Source organism: Bufo gargarizans, chromosome 11, assembly GCF_014858855.1.
Source record: "Bufo gargarizans isolate SCDJY-AF-19 chromosome 11, ASM1485885v1, whole genome shotgun sequence".
Classification (NCBI taxonomy): domain Eukaryota; kingdom Metazoa; phylum Chordata; class Amphibia; order Anura; family Bufonidae; genus Bufo; species Bufo gargarizans.
Window position 1 is genome coordinate 35,530,296 of NC_058090.1, and position 16,497 is coordinate 35,546,792.

General features: G+C 46.9%; 1 protein-coding gene across 2 annotated transcripts in view; it reads right to left on the bottom strand.

Moving 5' to 3' along the window:
- Positions 1-16,497, bottom strand: part of DAAM1 (dishevelled associated activator of morphogenesis 1) — a 176,156-nt gene that overhangs the window by 4,812 nt on the left and 154,847 nt on the right. For both annotated transcript variants that reach the window (XM_044272211.1, XM_044272212.1), the window contains 7 exons: positions 15,683-15,789; positions 9,680-9,768; positions 8,278-8,446; positions 6,573-6,680; positions 5,537-5,597; positions 5,161-5,292; positions 2,446-2,613 (listed from right to left, as the gene is read on the bottom strand). In XM_044272211.1, the coding sequence (XP_044128146.1) occupies positions 2,446-2,613; positions 5,161-5,292; positions 5,537-5,597; positions 6,573-6,680; positions 8,278-8,446; positions 9,680-9,768; positions 15,683-15,789 (834 nt within the window). The remainder of the gene's footprint in view (positions 1-2,445; positions 2,614-5,160; positions 5,293-5,536; positions 5,598-6,572; positions 6,681-8,277; positions 8,447-9,679; positions 9,769-15,682; positions 15,790-16,497) is intronic.

Consider the following 16,497-nt stretch of genomic DNA (forward strand, 5'->3'; position numbering starts at 1 on the left):
TACAATTCCCAGCACGCACATTTGTTTAGCTGCTCTAGGAACTCCCATAGAAGGGAATGGAGCATTCTGGGAGTTGTAGTTTCACAACAGCTGGCGTGACGGAGGTTACTGACCCATGTTATAGAGCAGGGATGTCCAACCTGCGGGCTTCCAGCTGTTGCAAAACTACAACTCTCAGCATGCCCTGATAGCTGTAGGCGTGTCGGAGGTTGCTGACCCCCTGCACAGCGTTGTGGAGCAGCTCCCCTCGTCTGAGGAAAGCATCTTGTTGAGGACAGGTCTCTATGTAGAAAAGGAAGTCTACCGTGGGCCTAAATGACTTTCCTGGCAACCTGTGGAAATTTAACCCCTTAAAGCAAGCATGTCAAACTCAAAGGCTAACATGGGCCCAAAAAACTAAATTTAAGTTTATGTGGGCCGCATAAAAAAAAACGCCTGGCCGTGCGGAGGCGTGCGGATCCGTCCAGACTTACAATGGAAATCAATGGGGACGGATCCGTTTGAAGATGACACAATATGGCTCAATCTTCAAACGGATCCGTCCCCCATTGACTTTCAATGTAAAAGTCTGGACGGATCCGTTCAGGCTACTTTCACAGTTAGAATTTTTTTTACAATATAATGCAGACGGATCCGTTCTGAACGGATCCACCGTCTGCATTATATGAGCGGATCCGTCTCAGACGGATCCGCTCTGAACGCAAGTGTGAAAGTAGCCTTAGGGGCGAGAACCTGGGATCTTTCATCCCTTGTCCTATTCAGCTCTATCAGGGTGAATAGGACTTCACACTGTCCCTACTGCTCTGTGCCTTGTGCACACAGCATCAGGGATGTTACCATGGCAACCAGGGCTTCTGTAGCGTCCTGGCTACCATGGTAACTGATCGGAGCCCCAGGCTTACACAGCTGGGGCTCCGATCAGAAGCTGCCACTGCACCACCAATGAGGGGGAGGGGAGAGGTCCCTGTGGCCACTGCCACCAATGATTTCAATACTGGGGGGGTTGAGAGGGGCTGGCGCACTGTGCCACCAATGATTTTAATGGGATGGGGGGGTTGAGGGGGGGGGCACACTGCACCACCAATGATAAATTACCTCTTTATACAGGAGGCGGGTACTGGCAGATCATCAGTTAACCCCTCAGGTGCGGCACCTAAGGGGTTAACTGCCTCTGATCGCAGCTCCCTGTCAGGGGCAGGGTGCCGGCAATGCGATTCTGCTGCCGGCACCCGCCTCCTGTATTGTGTTAAACTACTTTCACTATCAGGCCACACAGAGCGGCGCCCAGCGATGTCTCAGCACTCACCATTAGTCCTGGGCGCCGCTCGTTCGACTGCAGTGCTCCATTACTGTCTCCTCTATTGCTCCACATGCTGCTGATTAGTATCGGAGTGATGGGAGGAGACATCAGCTTCACTAGTGGGTGTTCCTTCTTCCTGGCTGTAGCGCTGTCCAATCGCAGCGCCGGGAGAAGGAACGCCCACTAGTGAAGCTGATGTCTCCTCCCATCGCTCCTATAGTAAGCAGCATGTGGAGCAGGAGAGGAGACAGTAATGGGGCACTGCGGGCGAACGGAGCGGCGCCCAGGACTAATGGTGAGTGCTGAGACATCGCTGGGCGCCGCTCTGTGTGGAAATAGTCCAATCATTGGTGGCGCAGTGCGCCCCCCCCTCCATTCTCATTGGTGGCGCAGTGCGCCCGCCCCTCCTCCCCCCCTCTATTCTCATTGGTGGCGCAGTGCGCCCGCCCCTCCTCCCCCCCCTCTCTTCTCATTGGTGGCAGCGGCAGCGGCAGCAGCACAGGGGGAGGGAGGACAGCTTCCTTCTCCCCGTGCTGCTGAGAGAACATGAGCGCGCCGATAGCAGCGCGCTCACGTTCAGAAATACTTGCCGGGCCGCAAAAATATTAATTGCGGGCCGCATGCGGCCCGCGGGCCGCATGTTTGACACCCATGCCTTAAAGACTACCAATAAGACAATGACATCAGGCAGTCCGGTTCATCACTTTGGTGCAAGGTCACACTAGCAACCTGGCTGCACAATCTAGGAGCTGTAGGGGAGGTGGGGGTCTGGGAGTGATGTAGGCAGTGCTGATTTATTTATTGGTCCTGGTGGGCATCACCACTGGGGTGTTGGTGCCCAATCAGATCCATTCGGTGGCAAATGTATGAAAAAGTATTCCTATAAAAACATTTTCCATCGTAATAGTCAACATTTCTAGGTTGTGTTATATATTCTATAACACGGGTAGGCAACCTCCGGCACTCCAGCTGCTGTGACACTACAATTCCCAGCATGCATACTGGCTCTGCTCTTCTAAGAACTGTCATAGAAATGAATAAAGCATGCTGGGAATTGTAGTGCTGGAGGTTGCTGACCTCTGTTCTATAAAGGTAATATCTCTGTTCGCCTGGCCACTGAGCAAGAAAAATAGGCCCTCTCTCACCTGTGCCTCTATACGCGTTCGACGTTCTTCCTCTTCCTTCTTCTTCCTCATGTTCTCGTTTTCCTGTTTGGCTTCTGAAAACGCTTGGAGGAACTGATCGAAGATCCCAAAGAACTCATCCGGCTGCACCTTGCCTTCCTCTCCAAAATGTTTGGCCGATTTCGAAAACTAGAAGGATATGAAAGCAAGGAATGGTAATGTGAATCCTCAGCAGAAGGATAAAACGCGTCAGCTTGTACTGTAGAAATTTCTGCAACTGTGACTTTCGTCTGGGGCTTGCAGAAATCCATGTGCTGGCCTCTAAGGTTAAGGAAAACGGGGTCCGAGTCTCAGAAGTTTCTGCACCAAATCTGCCGCATGTGAATTCACCTTAAAGACGGCAGAAGGTATTAAGCTGCAGAACACGACAGCCGTATCGACATCAATACAACAGGCCATGCACCCCACGCGTTCGCCACATAACACGTGAAGAGGTCTTTTATCTCAGAAGTGACAGTGAATGCAGGAGGCACGCTTCTCCTACATAAAACAAGGGCCGCACCGCAGGAGTCGGGGGCTCGCCCTCCTCAGCACTTTGAAGTGTCTGTGATCCTTTTAAGGCCACATGGCCTTTTATTAAAACCAAATGTGTGTCTGGGGGCCATATTGGTGTTTTTCTTGCTTTACGTAAAATAACATATCATTTAGAAGAGGCAAACGATCCCTTAAAGAGCAGCACAAAGAAAAACACTGCACTTAAGTCATTCTTCCCCTCTGTAATTGAAATAGTTAATTGCATGTTAGGGAATGAGATCAGTGTATGTGACAGGAAGAGGTTTTCATTAAATGCGAGGAGATATTAGGATTGATATTTCGTCCAAAAATAGGTGCAGACATTTTCTGTTTAAAGGGGTGTTCAGGTTATGTTTAGTTATCTGCAATCCGCAAGACAAGGGGGAACTTTTAGATCAGTGGGGGTCCCAGCGGTAGAGAGAATGGAAATCCCGTACCCCATGGAGCCCCCTGAAATGAATCCAGGGCATTTGTTTCTATAGGAGTTCCAGAGATACCCGAGCGCTACCCCATTACTGGGGGGATTCCTTTTAAGGCCACCATTAATGGGGTTGTCCAAGTTATAGATATCGATGACTGTTCCTCAGGATCGGCAGGGGTCCGACACCCTGATCGATCAGCTGTTTGATGGTGCAAGCACCGCGTCCGCTACAGTGTCTACTTGCATCAATATCTGTAGCCTGGACACCAGCGCATTCATTTTAAGGGGCTGTAAGTAATGTTTTATATCTCCTCCCATGCTGCTGCTGGGGTCCTCCACAGATTACAGCTAATCCCTGGGGGTCCCCAGCAACAGGAAGCTCTTCAATCAGCTAGGGGCCCATTTACACTGAGATTTTCAGTATATTTATACTGACATATCGACAATATGGTAAGTCGGTCGGCGCTTGTATAGTTCCATTGACATGGAGAAATCCAAGTGGCTGTATAATGATTGTTCGTTCGCATACAGTTTCATTAACGATCACATTATCGTTGTGTACACGGAGCACTGTGCTGCCGACAAACCAATTTCTGTGGTGTTAAAAAATTCTGATTTTGGGGAATCAGTTAATCTGTCTAAATATCATTCCTAGACCATTCATATGGCCACCATTCCTGCTTTCAAAGGTTAATACACGGCACTTACTAATGTATTGTGATTGTCTATGTTGCCGCCTTTACTGGCTTGATTCATTTTTCCCTCACATTATAATACACTGTTTCCATGGTTACAACCACCATGCAATCCAGCAGCGGTGGTCGTGCTTGCACACTATAGGAAGATCCCCTGGTTGGGACTGTAGGAGTGCACATAGGTGGGCACATTTTCCTATATCGTGCAAGCATGTCCGCCACTGCTGGATTGCAGGGTGGTCATAACTACGGAAACCAGCAGGGTATATTGTGATGGAAAAATTAATCAAGCCAGCATAGAAGGCAATATGGACAATCACAATACATTAATAAGGCCCTTGTGTTACAGGGGTTCTCCGGGTTCAGGGCTAAACCCGGATCTAAGCTCTTCTTGATTCTTTTACTATATATTAGTGGAGCACTTCCTTGCTCCGATGCTACCACTTGTCATGCTGTATTCCGCAGCGCCAACCTACGTTTGCTTTGAGCCGCTTCGCATCACTCTGGTAAGCGGAGACTTCGGCCTAGCAGTGAGCCCGGTGACGTCGCCAGCACAGATGGGTGGTCTATAGCGCTGCCCTGGGCTGTTTTGGAGGTGGGTACTATGCTACTTTGCACAGGCTCGCAATGCAGAAGGGGAGGAAGGAAATGCTCCGACGCTCCACTCATATATAGTAAATAAAATAAAGAGGAGCTTATATCCGGTCTCAGCCCCAAACCTGGAGAATCCCTTCAACTGTGTTTACATGATAAATGCCATTTTCTGACGTGAAAGTAGATTTGCCATTCAGGAGTCTTGAAAAGCTGTGTGAGTGAGGAAGATTTTGCTTTAATTTTCCAAAGCTGTGAGCAGGAATTTGACTGGCGTCCCTAAATCTCCCACAGTCAGCCATTATAGAGCAGCATTCCTGGTGTAATGTCTGCTCTGATATACGGGCTGTGCCGCTCTGGGTTGAGACTTGTTTAAATTAGGAAAAATTGAAAACTTCTGCCGCGCAGACCATACAAGTGCTGCCCGCGGTGCGGATTTTATAGCGGTGTACTCACCAGCTCCTTGGATTCTGCAAGGTGGTCTTCTACATCCGAGAAGCTGAAGCCAGCCACGGTAATGAACTGACTGACAACCGACACAAACTTGTCACCCGCCACATGAGGCTGAGACTTTTGATATTCCAGCTCCTAGACGGGGGGGGATAAAATAGGCTATGAACCAAAGACATCACCAAGGTAGGAGGCACAAGACGTCTTGGGTATTCTGGTAACAACCTATGACCTATCCCCTCGATAGGGGACTACGGATAGTCCAACAGTGGGGGTCCGACCGCAGTACAAATATAAACCTTTCCTATTCAGATTTCTAGGTTCGAGCGATGGACACACATTCCCCACGTTCACTGGGACATTATAATAAAGAGCGACTTACACTTTCCACAGCTTTCAGGCCGTTCCTCAAGGTAATGATTTCTTTGTCCAGTTCAGTCATACTAAAGAAGGAGGAAAACGTAGGTTATGTGGATGGGGCGATACGTGGAGGTGTGCCGTCAGTGTTGTAAAGCTGCGCAGTGTAATCTGCATTCACGCTGACGTTAGAGAGACCCGCCACGGCAGTATGGAAGCATTTCTGCACTATTTCTTTGACATTGTGCAGGGCTGGACATTCATCTCCATGGCATCACCGCTACTCCGCTGGCAACAGATGTCGCCATACCCTATAGGGGCTTTCCTGTAATTTTATCTTTATCTTCAGGATAGGCCAGTGATGGCTAACCTCCGGCACTCCAGCTGTGTTGAAACGGACTCCCAGCATGCTCCATTCATTTCTATGGAGTTCTGAGAACAGCCAAGCAAGTGGACATCTTGGGAGTTGTAGTTTTACCACAGCTGGAGTGCCGGAGGTTAGCCGTCATAGGGATAGATCAATAATACATGACCAGAGGCAGGTATGGCAGCCATTGACCAGTAGAACGAAGGGGTCATAGCTAAGCCGCATTTACTTGGCCATCAATATCTAATCGGCAGGGATCCAACACCCCACATCCCTGCTGATGAGATTTTCAAGAGTATCTCTGGCACTGGAACTGCGCAGCTACAACCATCGTGCAGTGCTGCTCTCATTCACTTCAGTGGGAGTGGTAACCAGTGCTGTCCGCTATACAATGGACTGGGCTGTGTAATTTCAATGCTGGAGCTACTGCAGAAAAGTTGATTGTCATGGGTGCACCACCCCCACTGATTAGATATTGATGGCCTGCCCTGAAGATAGGCTGTTAAAGGGTTAAACCTTACTAACCCTTTGGAACACACGTCAGCTATAGTAATTCACTAATGGGCGGTCAGGGATATTTAGTAACTGTACAGCTTGGGTTATGTCAGCTGCTGCGGGGGCCGCATTGTGGGTCCTGTTTCCTTACGTCTGAATCTGCAGAACATACGTGAAGCTTTTCAGCACCATCACTTACTTTACTTTGGCGGCCTCAGAGATACTCTGCAGCTCCTCGTGTAGACTTATGATCTTAGGATACTTCTTCTCTACCACAGTGATCAGATAGTGCAAAAGAGTGATGTTCCTGGAAAGACAAAATATGGCTTAAGTATAGGAAAGATGGCAACAATAAAAATTAAAGGGGTGTTCCAGGAGTTCAATATAGAGGGCCTAACCTTAAGACAGGTCGTTAGTGTCTGATGGGTGGGGGTGTGACAACCTGGCAACCCACCGATCAGTTTAAAGAGGCCGCAGCGGAGCGCTTACTAATCACAGCGCCGTACAGTCTATAGTGGCTGTGTTTAGAGGGAGGTCATCAGTCTGATATTGAGGACCAATCTTGAGGATGGGTCATCAACAGTAAAAAAATAAATGTGGACAAACCCTTTAACAGTGCGGTGTAAGACTTGTAGTGTACATGCTGCTCCATTCCTGTGAGGTGGGGGGGCCGACAGCCGGACCGCAAACAATTTAATATTAAGTCCCAGAAAGCCCATTTACCATAAGCATAGCTCAGCAAATCTGAAAGGCTGTCCATCACTTTCTACCTGGCTATAGGGTGGACATAAAATGGCAGTCTGGTTTCTACACACTCTTTCCCCTTGTCCTATTGGGGTATGATGGGTTAACAGAGGAAGGGGGAATCTAACCATTCTAAGTCTAGAATGGCTGACACAAATCTGTATAGGCAGGATAGCCTAAGGAAACAGACTATTTCATATTTAGACATGAACAGTGATGTAGTCCAGTTCTGCTATGAAGGCAAACACCATACACAGAAGACGGGAATCCATCCTTAAGTGCATCCTCTACGTTTCAGGATCTGCACAGCTGAATGTCATCAGGACCATCCCTCTTCCTAACATTACATCATCCCCACCCCACGGGAACCATTTTTGCAAGCATAAAACAAACCGCAGCTCTTGGGGGAAATGAGTGGAAATCTCACGCTGGATTGTATATACAACACCCCCTGTGAGAGGTCGGCTGCAGCGGCGGGCAGGAACCTCCTGCAGGAATCTAAAGAAAGGCCGACTCTGCCGCGCTTTAGCTGAAGGGTATCACAAGGGCATGTCATCTGCTGTGTCAGCAGTAACCCATGCTTGCAGTAGGGGGCAGCACCACTACCACAAGGAGGCGGCCACCTTTTATATACAGTAGGTTCAGGGTGCAGACACTTGTAAAGCTTTTTCAGTGTGCGTGCAAGAGTACCTCAGGACACTCAGGCCCATGCCTTCCGAAAATGGTTAACCTTATAGAAATATCTACCAAGGGATGGTAGCGATTTGTAATTCATTATTTAAAAAAAACGTATGTATATCCTGGTAATCAATGCGTTACAGTTAGGGGCCAGATGGGTGATGTAGAAGCATAATACCGCCACCACTCCTGCTTTTGTATTATGCACCAGTTTCTGATGCTGAAACAAGGTGTTTTAATAAATATATATATATATATATTATTATTTTTTATTTAATTAAAGGGGTTGTCCACTTTTTACTATTGATCAGATCGACGGGGGTCTGACACTCAGCACCCCCGCCAATCTGATATTGATGACCTATCTTGAGGATAGGTCATCAACCGTAAAAAGCGGACAACCCCTTTAACAGTGTGGTGTGAGACTTGTAGTGTACCCCATTCCTACCAGAAGCACTCGCGGTGTAATTGCATCCACTTACTTGTCAATACTGGATTTGGTATCGGCAATCTTATTTAAACTGGAGATTTTAAAGCCGTAAGCGTTTCCCCTCTGTCCTTTGTTCATGTAGTTCCCGAAAGCCAGGACAACTTCCAAGAGCTGCTTCAAGCTTTTACTCTGCAAGACCTCCTTGGAGGCTGAGAGGATGGCTGTGGAAAAGAGACAGGAGAACAAATCAGGTGAGGAGAGGGCCTAGTGTAAAGTGTTGTAGGGCGAATACAACTGGGCAAAGGCCCTGTCAGTGCCAAAGTTACACCTTTTATATGTGTGGTGCCTGGTCATTACTAGTTTTATCACAGAAGTAAAGGGGTTGTCTGGGTGATATTTAAGGCCTATTCCTCAGGATAGGTCATCAGTATCTGATCATACCCGCTGATCAGCTGTTTGAGGAGGCTGTGGCGCTCCTGTGAGTGCTGCAGCCTCCTCAAAGGCTCACCAAGCACAGCGTTGTCCATTGGATAGTGGCTGTGAAACAAAGGGACTGTCATTTATCCAGGCACAGCGGCTGTGCTTAGTACTGCAGTGCAGACCGTCCAAGTAAATGCGGCTTTGCCATGACCCCTTCGTCCTGCTGGTCAATGGCGGCCATACCTCCTCTGGTCATGCATTATTGATCTATCCCTGTGATGGCTAACCTCCAGCACTCCAGCTGTTGTAAGACTACAACTCCCAAGATGTCCACTTGCTTGGCTGTTCTCAGAACTCCATATGAATGGAGCATGCTGGGAGTCATAGTTCACCACAACTGGAGTGCCGGAGGTTGGCTATCATTGATCTATCCTAAGGTTGGGCCTTCGGTAAGAAAAACTCTTGGACAACTACTTTAATTAAATAAATTCATCTTTGCTTAAGAATCTTACAGAGTCTAAAACTGCTGACTGTCCTGAGCAGGGGCCGTAGAAAGCAGGGCAAACATACTTTATAGATTTCTTTATAATGTACTGCAGTCTGAATATGAACTTTCCTTCTGCCAGTTTCTGCTCTCGCAAGTGCACTGGAGACAGGGCTTCATTGTGACGGCTCTCTGGACTGCGCTGCTTCACAGCCCCTCCACTCAGTGACCGCTATAGCATCCAACCAGGAGACCACTACGGCTGTCACTCAGAGCACAGAGGAGGGGCCTTGAGGAGCACAATGCAGAGAGCACTTCACAATGAAACCCCGCCTCCTGGGCACTTGCAGGAGCAGAACCTGGCAGAATAAAACTTCATATTCACACCACCCCTGATGATAAAAACTCCACAAAACTGTTTGCACTGCTCCCCTAAGCTCCTACCTAGTGGTGTCAGCCGTTTAGCATAATCTAAACTGCTGACAACCTGCCTCTGAATATGCCAGAACCTAAAGCGACCTGCTCTGGTGACAGAAAAAATGCAACTTACCTTCCACCTTTGGTTTGACTTCAGCAACTCTTTCTGCAAACTTCTTTTTGAAGTACAGAGACTGCAGCCGCTCCTGATAATGGTTGATCCTAGAAGAATGAAGGATCCAATTGTTAGAATAGGAAGTTCTCATAGATATAAATCCAATATATGACTGCATATAGAAAAAGACAAAAACAGGTCAGAAAAAATAAAATCGCTCCAAGACGGTAATCAGCTGCAATCGGTCGTCTCATGGTTGTTACTTGACATTTAAGTGACCAACTAAAACTGATCTAATTTTTCTTTAACTATATACATGTAAGCCGCTTCCATACACAAGCCTAAGTTCTGCTCATGTCTTAGTGATAGCGCAGGTAACAAATTATTGTACATATTAAAAGCCCCTGTCCTTGGTTAGTTTGTGAATATGACAGAACCAGCTGCTACTAAAATATTCTCTCATCCTATAATTTACATAAAAATGCATTTAATTGATATTAGGTCTGAAAGTCTCAACTTTCTGCTTTAGGCGCCTTATTTTTTGTCCGCATCTGATCTGCATTTTTTTGCAGATCGGAAGTTGACCCATCCAGTTCTATGGAGATGCAAAAGATGTGGACACCACGGCTCTGCAAAAAAGATGGAGCATGTCCTATTTTTCTCCTTATTGCGGACAAGAATAGGTAGTTCTACAATAGGCTGAAATGGGAGAGTGCAGGGAGCACATGGTCGGGGGCTCTGCTCTCTCTGCAACTGCCGCGCCCTCTGCTCTTTGACAGGGTCAGGAGTGATGATGTTTTCGCTACCTGGTCCTGTCAAAGTGCAGAGGGAGCAGCAGTTGCAGGGAGAGCAGAGCCTCTAGGTGTAACGGCAACGCCCCCATTGCTCCTAGAAGCTCATTTGCATATATTAAAACATCATTTTTCTCATAAATGCAGACACATATGAACATGGGAGCAACACAGATGCCTTCAGCTGCCAAGTGCACATGTAACAGGTCAGCCAGTGTCATAGGGACAGATCTGCTGACAGATGGGCTTTAATACCAGTAATAAGCATTACGATCTGACCGGGCTCCTGGAATTGTGGGTAAGCACCGCCATAATGCTTTCTTCTGCTCGGTACAATCTCCAACTTGTAAACCAGAGATGTGAAAATGCTATATTCTCTAGTGGGGAGACGATAAAACAATGTGAACGGCTTCCAAAATGAGATATTATAGGAAAAGAAAATGTTTTGCAGCTGTGAAAAGACTAGGTTTACACATTCCCTATGAGGGGGAATGCGTCACTATGTATCTCCGCTGTGCAAGTCACCTGGGAGTGCGGTAAACGCAGAGTTCCAGTTTAATTCCATCCATCTGGCACAGATTTTTATTGCTTTAGAGATTTCTCTTTAGACTTTCTGAGGTCTAGCAGAAATCACAGACAGCCCTGATGGCAGCCATGATACCCACAGAGAGGGAAGACTCAGTTCACTGGCTGAACAGACACTTCTGATTGAAGAGCAGGACACTGATGACATCATTTTATAGTCATCGTACCGCCAATTGGTTTTCTATGAAATCACAACGTCACCGGCTGCTCAAGTGACCTCATTCTAGAGAATGTACTTAGAAGCTGGACAACCCCTTTATCACAACTTATGTGGGCCCAGGACGTCACCGGGACCACTCAACTGCTCCCCACCGTCATTCCGCCAGTCCGCTCCATCTGGTCTCTGGCCAATCACTGGGCCCGGTGGTGACATGTCCCTAAGCAGAACATGTGCTCACAAACAGGAGAACATCCCTCTGTGCAAGGAACCAGCCAGAGGATCCAGGATATCAATGATTTATTGAGTAGAATAACCCGGGTTCACACCTGAGCGTTTTAACAGCGCGTTCAAACGCCTGTAAAACGCTTAAGACATGAACCATGCCTTCCCTATGGTAGGGTTCACACCTGGTCTTTTTTTACAGCGCATACGAACGCGCTGTAAAAACGCCCGACTCTCAAACAAGTACTTGACTTCTTTGGGGCGTTTTTGACGCGCGTTTGTGTCCATAGACACTGCAGTCATGACACAAACGCCGTCAAACCGCGTTTACTATACAAAAACGCGCATAAAAAACGCGCGACAAAAACGCGCGTTTGAGGAACGCTCAGGTGTGAACCCAGGGTAAAACAAGTTTCGGGGAGTTATCTCCCCTTCATCAGGTAAAAACTGCATATAACCTATTGGTAATTGATATATATATACACACACACCTAGTAACACATGAAATAAACCCGCCAAAAAGAGGGGGTCAAGGGGTGGTCCAGGGGTGTAAAGGACATTGTGAGGGGCACGTTGCAAGGTATTCAGATGCTGATGCCCGAGGCAATATCTCGGGTTGATCATAGAGAAATGTCAGAAGACACTGTGGTTCTGGTTGTGACATGTTTCTCCCATCTAAGGGACACATATGCATGGTCGTTATTACTAAAAATGAATGGCAATGGATAAAACAAATGCCTGGTCCTTACGATTTAGCCTAAATGAAAGGGTGGGGAAGAAGGATCCCAAATGTGTAATTGGACAGTTACATAATTTGATGTGATAAAAGGTATTACTAAGTAGGAAGGAGGGTGACAATCAAGGGATTAGTATAATATAAGACTAGAAAAAATGCTGCTGGGAGTAAAAATATGATGTAAAAACCATGAATATGACTAAAAATAAAGATATATTCATACACACATGAACTTAATAATGGGCAAGGCTGGGAAAGTTGCTGATGGTAATATAAAATATATATAATGTAATCTAAATGATTAAATAATAATAAATAACCATATTGAAATAAGTAATGATAATTGATAAACAAAATGAGCGATAATGACACAATGTTCAGGAATAGAGACCGTGGTTTACAGATTAATTTCAAAAGCCTCATTCAAACCGTGTGGGTTGAGGCAATTGAGTTTATACATCCAAAACATCTCCCTTCTTCGTAGTGTTTGGATGGCGTTTCGACAGCCTGGGGTAACTTGCTCTATTGGTATAATTTTGAAACCGGAAAAAAGGCCCTGATGGTGTTCTGCTGCAAGTCTGGAGACACTATGTTGGAGATACTTTTTCTTGAGTCTATTGCGTAGGGTCTGGATAGTCCGTCCTAAAGCCACACGGGCATTCCAATAAGTAGATGACATTGGAAATAGATCACTGTTTATGTTGCTACGTAAAACAGTGGATGTACATACAGAAGTGCAACAGAGGCACTTAGGGAGATGGCATTTGGTGCTGCCCAATGGTTGCGCTGTTAGAGCTGAAGACGGGGTGTTCGGTCTGTGAGGTCATAAGTTGCTAGGGGCCAGAATGTTCTTAAGGGTCTTGGCCCTCCTGAATGTCAGTGGGGGTCGGGTAGGCAGAATTTTGGCTAGGTGAGGGTCTAACTTGAGAATATGCCAATGTTTGGAGAGTACGGCCCTGATGTCATTATGGTGACTGTTGTAAGCGGTAATAAAATTAGTACTCCATTAGGGCTGGAACGATTACTTGATTAAATCGAGTAATTAAACACAAAAAACTAAATTTTTTGCATCGAAGATTCGTTTGTGTCATGTGACCATGGAGCGGGAGTGAAGCGCTTGCTATTACTCCCGCTCCGTGGTCTCCCGCTGCACTTGGAATACTCACCTTTCCATACAGGGGGCCTCCGGACACTTCACAGCACGTCCATGGTCCCACGTTGCACTGACCTCCTGATGTACGCACGCCATGACCTGACGCGCTATGTGACGTCAGGCGCAGAGCAGTGCGGAACGATGGAGTGTTGGCAGCGCCCCTGCTGGAAAGGTAAGTTGATGAAACCGAGGGGGTGGGGGCGCGACTAAGGCCGGGCGCCTGAAGTGCACAGCGTCATAGCAACCAATGACTCTGTACAATCCTGGTGTCAGAAGGAGCAGGGCAGCAGAGACTATGGCACTGGGGTTGGGGAAGAGCTGAAGGCACTGGGGTTGGGGAAGAGCTGAAGGCACTGGGGTTGGGGGAAGAGCTGAAGGCACTGGGGTTGGGGGAAGAGCTGAAGGCACTGGGGTTGGGGGAAGAGCTGAAGGCACTGGGGTTGGGGGAAGAGCTGAAGGCACTGGGGAAAGTTGATGGCACTGGGGGGGGGGAGACTGATGCACTTGGGCTGATCACCCAGTGGGGAAAGAAGGGTGTTGGGGACTAACCAAAACATAATTGATAGAATACTCGATTACTAAAATAATCGTTTACTGCAGCCCTATACTCCATGCATCCTTTTTGCTGTTGCGGCTTCCTGTCGTGTTCTTGAGTGGTTTCTCTTCACTGTTTTTAGATAGACAATTACTCCGTGACAGGGTTTTAGCTCCGTTATATGCTGCTTCAAAAATTGTGGGTGGGTATCTTTTTTGAATCTTTTGCGAATGGTTTCACGCTAAACAGTGGAATCCTCATCTCTAGAGCAATTTAGTCTCGCTGGCTAAAAGGGATGTTTGTCTTCTACTTTTTATGGTGGGAACTGGAGTAGTCTAAATAACTATTACAGACTACTTTCTTAAAGAAAGTGCGGGTAACTATTTTATCTGTACTGGTGCTTAATTCCAAGTCAAGATATTCAATTTTTGTAGGGTCATATGTTCCTGATAAAGTGATACCCCAAGTGGTAGCATTTAGGTGGGAAATGAAGTTGTCGATATCCTCATTCCATATAAATATAAAATAGTAAATGTAGCGACGATGATAAAATAATATTGTCCACCCAGAATTTCGATTTCTAGATGAATGGATCTTTATAAACCCCCATAAATATTTGCGAGACTCGGCACGAAACGTGTGCCCATCGCGGTCCCTTTAGTTTGTAAGTACAGAGTGTCTTCAAAAGTGAACATGTTGTACGTCAGGATGAATCTGATGCAATCTACAATGAATGTTCTCTGTTCTTCTGGTAGTAGTGGATCGTTGTCCAGAAATTGTTTGGTACATTGGATGCCTAGATCATGCTGAATATTGCAATATAAGGCCATGACATCCAAGGTTAACCAATGGTAGGAGTCTCTCCATCTGGTATCTTGTAGGGCCTTAATGAGGGAAGAGGAGTCTGTAAGGTAGGAGGGGAAGTCTCCTACGTATTTTTGTAAGAGAACATCGATAATGGGATAGATTGCATGTAGATAGCACAGCAGTGACGTGCCACTTGGTAATGCATCACCGCTGAGGCCATTGATTGTCCACAGAGGCGCGCACAGTTCTGCCTGAAAGTTTACATGCTGAGGACTGGACGCTAGGTACTATAATGGTGCGGTGGGTCAGGTGAGTGGCTTTTTTGCTGTCTGGGGCCTTCATAAAACTGTAATAGCAGCTGGACCACCACTTCACTCCTTGATTGTTACAATGGATGCATTTTGCTGAATAGAAAACCCTGAATGGCAGGGGCAGACTGGCCATAAAACCTACAGGGAATCTTCCAGGGCCCTCCTCACGGCCGCCACCGTCAAGTACTTATGTACCCTTCTGACTCCTGAATTTAACTATACTGCCATCCTGGGGCAACTGGAGTAGGAGCTGGTGCTGGTGACCAAGGAGGAGCAGATTCTTGAGAGGTATTTTGCGGTGCACTATGGTATTTGGCTCTGCTTGGGCATTGCTGGCCCAGTTTACTTCTGTTGTCCTGCCTACAACGTTGGCCCAACCTTTACTTTTTCCTAGGGTCACTTAAGTTCCCAGTTTGCTTAAAGGGGTAAAAGCGTAACCCCATGTGGTCGGAGAGCCACTAAGCAGCACAAAGGAGGGCGATTTTCTAAGTACCTTCCTGCGGCCCCCTGGTTCCTCTCTAGCTGCTCTATTCCTTATTGTAACTTCTTCCTGCTAATGAAGTATAATTGCTTCCGTCTGAGGGGTTGTAAGAATACAGCATAGTCCAATCATTCTAAATGTGTGTAGGATTTTGGGGGGTTCACATCTTAAGGTGCAGGCAGAGCTCTTCATGGTATGGACAACATGCAACCTGCAGATCACAACAGAAAAATGGTTAACCTGCTCATCTCGAAGAGGAATCTGTCGGGTCTGGCCATCCGATCCAGCTCATGCTTGTGATCCTCCAGTAAGTCAATGTCACTCTTCTCAGGAACAAATTTCAGCAGCTGAAGAGAATAGTAGAAGGGTTATAAGACGGTACAGGACTGATTACCATCTGTGCAAGGACAGACTTTACTGACAAAGTGAATGGTAACATCAGTTGTCAATGTATTTACTGTATATGTTTCTAGGAGGAATAACATATGAACAACATAATTCAGAAATGCAAGAAAAGATGCTCCAGGAGGCTTGTTCTTTAAAGAGGTATTACCACCTGAGACATTCAGGGCACATCACTATGATATGCCATCAGATAGGAGCAGGTCCCAGAGTTTGGACTCGCACCTATCTCCAGAACAGGGCCCAGACGTGAAGGAGAACCCACCATGCATAGCGTGCTCTCAAGTCATGTCGATAGGAATTCTGAAACTAGTCGAGCGAGCGCACTCAGCTATCTTTGGAACTCCCAGAGTGGTGAATGAAGCATGGCTGCACATGTGAGCTCTCCTTCACTTCGGGGGCCCCGTTCTAGAGATAAGAGCTGGTCCCAGAGGTGGGACCCCTCACTTATCTGACATATCCTAGTTTTGTGCCATCAATGATCCAGATGGGAAAACCCCTTAAAGGGCTCATGCACAAGACACAAAGTGTTTTGCAGTTCACAAACAGTGGATCCGCAAAATACAGATAACGGCCGTGTGCACGCCGCCACTTTCTTTTTCCTTTCTATAACAATGTCCTATCCTCGTCCGCAAAACAGACAAGAATAGGAC